The 7,500-nt window shown below is 40.2% G+C and overlaps 1 protein-coding gene across 1 annotated transcript in view; it reads left to right on the top strand.

Annotated features, from left to right (window-relative positions):
• LOC310963437 (coagulation factor XIII A chain-like) overlaps positions 1-1,222 on the top strand; it is a 17,669-nt gene extending 16,447 nt beyond the window's left edge. The window contains exon 18 of the mRNA XM_083936280.1: positions 695-1,222. Coding sequence (XP_083792406.1) covers positions 695-730 — 36 coding nt within the window. The 3' untranslated portion in view covers positions 731-1,222. The remainder of the gene's footprint in view (positions 1-694) is intronic.
• The last annotated feature ends 6,278 nt before the right edge of the window (positions 1,223-7,500 follow it).

The following is a 7,500-nucleotide window of genomic DNA, read 5'->3' as shown; positions in this document are numbered from 1 at the left end:
TTTGTAGTTGTTTTGTGTCTCTTTGTGGTTGTTTCGTGTCTCTTTGTAGTTGTTTCGTGTCTCTTTGTGGTTGTTTCGTGTCTCTTTGTGGTTGTTTTGTCTCTTTGTAGTTGTTTTGTGTCTCTTTGTAGTTGTTTTGTGTCTCTTTGTAGTTGTTTTGTGTCTCTTTGTGGTTGTTTTGTGTCTCTTTGTGGTTGTTTTGTGTCTCTTTGTAGTTGTTTTGTGTCTCTTTGTGGTTGTTTTGTGTCTCTTTGTGGTTGTTTTGTGTCTCTTTGTGGTTGTTTTGTGTCTCTTTGTAGTTGTTTTGTGTCTCTTTGTGGTTGTTTCGTGTCTCTTTGTAGTTGTTTCGTGTCTCTTTGTGGTTGTTTCGTGTCTCTTTGTGGTTGTTTTGTCTCTTTGTAGTCATTTTGTGTCTCTTTGTAGTTTTTTCATCTCTTTGTAGTTGTTTTGTGTCTCTTTGTGGTTGTTTTGTGTCTCTTTGTGGTTGTTTTGTGTCTCTTTGTGGTTGTTTCGTGTCTCTTTGTAGTTGTTTCGTGTCTCTTTGTGGTTGTTTCGTGTCTCTTTGTGGTTGTTTCGTGTCTCTTTGTGGTTGTTTTGTGTCTCTTTGTGGTTGTTTCGTGTCTCTTTGTAGTTGTTTTGTGTGTCTTTGCAGTCGTTTCGTGTCTCTAATGTTGAACCCTGCTTTGTTTTTAAGGTGATGGGCGTCGTTCATGTCGACATCATTCCCTGAGATGATTGGTCCACCTGGCTGTGACTCCGCCCCTCTTTGTTTCGCAGCCACCAATCACAACAGCTTCACCCAAAGTGGGCGGAGCCAGCAGACGCTCATATTACGTCTTTTATGATTTCTTCTTTCTTTTTATTTAAAATCAGTAAATTCTTGAGTTTGTTCGACTTTTAGAAAAGATTTTACTGAAGCGTTCGTTAAAAAAGACGGATTTTTGTGTTTTTTAGGTGAAAACGCAGCAAATTTCACTTCAAATGAGTCAAATTTAGAGAAATAAAAGGTTTTTAGCACAAATTCAAATCATCAACAAACTCAAAAATCAAGAAAATAGGAAAGTTTAAAAAACTTTGTTTCACCTGTTTTTACAGAATATTTTCTGTTTTTGTTGTTTTGTAAAATAATTAAAATTCTTTTAAAATCTTTTTTTATTTTATCCTTAAATAATTAAGAAAAATAATTCTGGCAAAACTGAAAAAAATGTTTTGTAATTATCAAATAAAAAATAAAAATAATAATTTAGAAAAGATATCCTGTCAAATTTTTACATTTTTAAAGAATAATTAACAAATTTAATTATGAAATTAAAATTAAATCATGGAAACGTTAAAAAAATATTATTATTATTAAATATAAAAAATAATGCTGAAAAAACTTTTTTTTACAGATTCATTTGATGAGTTTTTCTTTTTCTTTTCAAAGTTTGTTAAAAAAAAATTAACTAACTTTAAATTTAACGTAAATTAGAAAAATTAACCTTAAAAAAAACAACAATAATTCATTTTCACTCATAAAACATTAATAAAATTTAAAAAATTTGTTTTAAAATGTAGAAAAATACATTTGAGTCAAACTTGAGTGAATCAGCAGAAGTGATTTGTCCTGTTTGTCCCCTCTGGGCCTCCGTAGTTCCATCCACCTTTGAACGCTCAGTTTAATCAGTAACTTAACGGTCTCAGTAACTTAACGGTCGCTGCTCCTGACTCTAAAGTGCTTCATCATCATTTTTCGTGTTTGAACGAACAAAACTGTGATTCTGTTTTTCTTTATTAACGCTGAACTTTTCTAATCACAATAAAAGCATTTTCAAAAACCACCGAACGTGTCACACGTTTATGCTCCTAGAGGACACTTTAACACACGTTTATGCTCCTAGAGGACACTTTAACACACGTTTATGCTCCTAGAGGACACTTTAGCACACGTTTATGCTCCTAGAGGACACTTTAACACACGTTTATGCTCCTAGAGGACACTTTAACACACGTTTATGCTCCTAGAGGACACTTTAACACACGGTTAGGCTCCTAGAGGACACTTTAACACACGTTTATGCTCCTAGAGGACACTTTAGCACACGTTTATGCTCCTAGAGGACACTTTAACACACGTCTATGCTCCTAGAGGACACTTTAGCACACATTTATGCTCCTAGAGGACACTTTAACACACGTCTATGCTCCTAGAGGACACTTTAACACACGTTTATGCTCCTAGAGGACACTTTAACACACATTTATGCTCCTAGAGGACACTTTAACACACGTTTATGCTCCTAGAGGACACTTTAACACACATTTATGCTCCTAGAGGACACTTTAACACACGTCTATGCTCCTAGAGGACACTTTAACACACGTCTATGCTCCTAGAGGACACTTTAGCACACATTTATGCTCCTAGAGGACACTTTAACACACGTCTATGCTCCTAGAGGACACTTTAGCACACGTTTATGCTCCTAGAGGACACTTTAACACACGTTTATGCTCCTAGAGGACACTTTAACACACGTTTATGCTCCTAGAGGACACTTTAGCACACGTTTATGCTCCTAGAGGACACTTTAACACGTTTATGCTCCTAGAGGACACTTTAGCACACGTTTAGGCTCCTAGAGGACACTTTAACACGTTTATGCTCCTAGAGGACACTTTAGCACACGTTTATGCTCCTAGAGGACACTTTAGCACACGTTTATGCTGCTACAGGACACTTTAACACACGTTTATGCTCCTAGAGGACACTTTAACACACGTTTATGCTCCTAGTGGACACTTTAACACACGTTTATGCTCCTAGAGGACACTTTAACACACGTTTATGCTCCTAGAGGACACTTTAACACACGTTTATGCTCCTAGAGGACACTTTAGCACACGTTTATGCTCCTAGAGGACACTTTAGCACACGTTTATGCTCCTAGAGGACACTTTAACACACGTTTATGCTCCTAGAGGACACTTTAACACACGTTTAGGCTCCTAGAGGACACTTTAACACACGTTAATGCTCCTAGAGGACACTTTAGCACACGTTTATGCTCCTAGAGGACACTTTAACACACGTTTATGCTCCTAGAGGACACTTTAACACACGTTTATGCTCCTAGAGGACACTTTAACACGTTTATGCTCCTAGAGGACACTTTAGCACACGTTTATGCTCCTAGAGGACACTTTAGCACACGTTTATGCTCCTAGAGGACACTTTAACACACGTTTATGCTCCTAGTGGACACTTTAACACACGTTTATGCTCCTAGAGGACACTTTAACACACGTTTATGCTCCTAGAGGACACTTTAGCACACGTTTATGCTCCTAGAGGACACTTTAGCACACGTTTATGCTCCTAGAGGACACTTTAACACACGTTTATGCTCCTAGAGGACACTTTAACACACGTTTAGGCTCCTAGAGGACACTTTAACACACGTTAATGCTCCTAGAGGACACTTTAGCACACGTTTATGCTCCTAGAGGACACTTTAACACACGTTTATGCTCCTAGAGGACACTTTAACACACGTTTATGCTCCTAGAGGACACTTTAGCACACGTTTAGGCTCCTAGAGGACACTTTAACACACGTTAATGCTCCTAGAGGACACTTTAGCACACGTTTATGCTCCTAGAGGACACTTTAGCACACGTTTATGCTCCTAGAGGACACTTTAACACACGTTTATGCTCCTAGAGGACACTTTAGCACACGTTTATGCTCCTAGAGGACACTTTAGCACACGTTTATGCTCCTAGAGGACACTTTAGCACACGTTTATGCTCCTAGAGGACACTTTAACACACGTTTATGTTCCTAGAGGACACTTTAGCACACGTTTAGGCTCCTAGAGGACACTTTAACACACGTTTATGCTGCTAGAGGACACTTTAACACACGTTTATGCTCCTAGAGGACACTTTAACACACGTTTATGCTCCTAGAGGACACTTTAGCACACGTTTATGCTCCTAGAGGACACTTTAACACACGTTTATGTTCCTAGAGGACACTTTAACACACGTTTATGCTCCTAGAGGACACTTTAGCACACGTTTATGCTCCTAGAGGACACTTTAACACACGTTTATGCTCCTAGAGGACACTTTAACACACGTTTATGCTCCTAGAGGACACTTTAGCACACGTTTATGCTCCTTAGAGGCAATTTAACACACGTTTATGCTCCTAGAGGACACTTTAACACACGTTTATGCTCCTAGAGGACACTTTAGCACACGTTTATGCTCCTAGAGGACACTTTAGCACACGTTTATGCTCCTAGAGGACACTTTAACACACATTTATACTCCTAGAGGACACTTTAGCACACGTTTATGCTCCTAAGAGTCAATTTAACACACGTTTATGCTCCTAGAGGACACTTTAGCACACGTTTATGCTCCTAGAGGACACTTTAACACACGTTTATGCTCCTAGAGGACACTTTAACACACGTTTATGCTCCTAGAGGACACTTTAGCACAGGTTTATGCTCCTAAGAGGCAATTTAACACACGTTTATGCTCCTAGAGGACACTTTAACACACGTTTAGTCTCCTAGAGGACACTTTAGCACACGTTTATGCTCCTAGAGGACACTTTAACACACGTTTATACTCCTAGAGGACACTTTAGCACACGTTTATGCTCCTAAGAGGCAATTTAACACACGTTTATGCTCCTAGAGGACACTTTAACACACGTTTAGTCTCCTAGAGGACACTTTAGCACACGTTTATGCTCCTAGAGGACACTTTAGCACACGTTTATGCTCCTAGAGGACACTTTAACACACGTTTATACTCCTAGAGGACACTTTAGCACACGTTTATGCTCCTAAGAGTCAATTTAACACACGTTTATGCTCCTAGAGGACACTTTAACACACGTTTAGGCTCCTAGAGGACACTTTAACACACGTTAATGCTCCTAGAGGACACTTTAGCACACGTTTATGCTCCTAGAGGACACTTTAACACACGTTTATGCTCCTAGAGGACACTTTAACACACGTTTATGCTCCTAGAGGACACTTTAACACGTTTATGCTCCTAGAGGACACTTTAGCACACGTTTATGCTCCTAGAGGACACTTTAGCACACGTTTATGCTCCTAGAGGACACTTTAGCACACGTTTATGCTCCTAGAGGACACTTTAACACACGTTTATGCTCCTAGTGGACACTTTAACACACGTTTATGCTCCTAGAGGACACTTTAACACACGTTTATGCTCCTAGAGGACACTTTAGCACACGTTTATGCTCCTAGAGGACACTTTAGCACACGTTTATGCTCCTAGAGGACACTTTAACACACGTTTATGCTCCTAGAGGACACTTTAACACACGTTTAGGCTCCTAGAGGACACTTTAACACGCGTTAATGCTCCTAGAGGACACTTTAGCACACGTTTATGCTCCTAGAGGACACTTTAACACACGTTTATGCTCCTAGAGGACACTTTAACACACGTTTATGCTCCTAGAGGACACTTTAGCACACGTTTAGGCTCCTAGAGGACACTTTAACACACGTTAATGCTCCTAGAGGACACTTTAGCACACGTTTATGCTCCTAGAGGACACTTTAGCACACGTTTATGCTCCTAGAGGACACTTTAACACACGTTTATGCTCCTAGAGGACACTTTAGCACACGTTTATGCTCCTAGAGGACACTTTAGCACACGTTTATGCTCCTAGAGGACACTTTAACACACGTTTATGTTCCTAGAGGACACTTTAGCACACGTTTAGGCTCCTAGAGGACACTTTAACACACGTTTATGCTGCTAGAGGACACTTTAACACACGTTTATGCTGCTAGAGGACACTTTAACACACGTTTATGCTCCTAGAGGACACTTTAGCACACGTTTATGCTCCTAGAGGATACTTTAACACACGTTTATGTTCCTAGAGGACACTTTAACACACGTTTATGCTCCTAGAGGACACTTTAGCACACGTTTATGCTCCTAGAGGACACTTTAACACACGTTTATGCTCCTAGAGGACACTTTAACACACGTTTATGCTCCTAGAGGACACTTTAGCACACGTTTATGCTCCTTAGAGGCAATTTAACACACGTTTATGCTCCTAGAGGACACTTTAACACACGTTTATGCTCCTAGAGGACACTTTAGCACACGTTTATGCTCCTAGAGGACACTTTAGCACACGTTTATGCTCCTAGAGGACACTTTAACACACGTTTATACTCCTAGAGGACACTTTAGCACACGTTTATGCTCCTAAGAGTCAATTTAACACACGTTTATGCTCCTAGAGGACACTTTAGCACACGTTTATGCTCCTAGAGGACACTTTAACACACGTTTATGCTCCTAGAGGACACTTTAACACACGTTTATGCTCCTAGAGGACACTTTAGCACAGGTTTATGCTCCTAAGAGGCAATTTAACACACGTTTATGCTCCTAGAGGACACTTTAACACACGTTTAGTCTCCTAGAGGACACTTTAGCAGACGTTTATGCTCCTAGAGGACACTTTAGCACACGTTTATGCTCCTAGAGGACACTTTAACACACGTTTATACTCCTAGAGGACACTTTAGCACACGTTTATGCTCCTAAGAGGCAATTTAACACACGTTTATGCTCCTAGAGGACACTTTAACACACGTTTAGTCTCCTAGAGGACACTTTAGCACACGTTTATGCTCCTAGAGGACACTTTAGCACACGTTTATGCTCCTAGAGGACACTTTAACACACGTTTATACTCCTAGAGGACACTTTAGCACACGTTTATGCTCCTAAGAGGCAATTTAACACACGTTTATGCTCCTAGAGGACACTTTAACACACGTTTATGCTCCTAGAGGACACTTTAGCACATGTTTATACTCCTAGAGGTTACTTTAACACACGTTTATGCTCCTAGAGGACACTTTAACACACGTTTATGCTCCTAGAGGACACTTTAACACACGTTTATGCTCCTAGAGGACACTTTAAGACACGTTTAGGCTCCAAGAGGACACTTTAGCACACGTTTATGCTCCTAGAGGACACTTTAACACACGGTTAGGCTCCTAGAGGACACTTTAACACACGTTTATGCTCCTAGAGGACACTTTAGCACAGGTTTATGCTCCTAAGAGGCAATTTAACACACGTTTATGCTCCTAGAGGACACTTTAACACACGGTTAGGCTCCTAGAGGACACTTTAACACACGTTTATGCTCCTAGAGGACACTTTAGCACAGGTTTATGCTCCTAAGAGGCAATTTAACACACGTTTATGCTCCTAGAGGACACTTTAACACACGTTTAGGCTCCAAGAGGACACTTTAGCACACGTTTATGCTCCTAGAGGACACTTTAACACACGTTTATGCTCCTAGAGGACACTTTAACACACGTTTATACTCCTAGAGGACACTTTAGCACACGTTTATGCTCCTAAGAGGCAATTTAACACACGTTTATGCTCCTAGAGGACACTTTAACACAC

Source organism: Echiichthys vipera (assembly GCF_963691815.1).
Source record: "Echiichthys vipera genome assembly, chromosome: 21".
NCBI classification, from domain to species: domain Eukaryota; kingdom Metazoa; phylum Chordata; class Actinopteri; order Perciformes; family Trachinidae; genus Echiichthys; species Echiichthys vipera.
The sequence above is the reverse complement of the archived record's forward strand: the minus strand, read 5'-3'. Positions and strand labels throughout refer to the sequence as shown.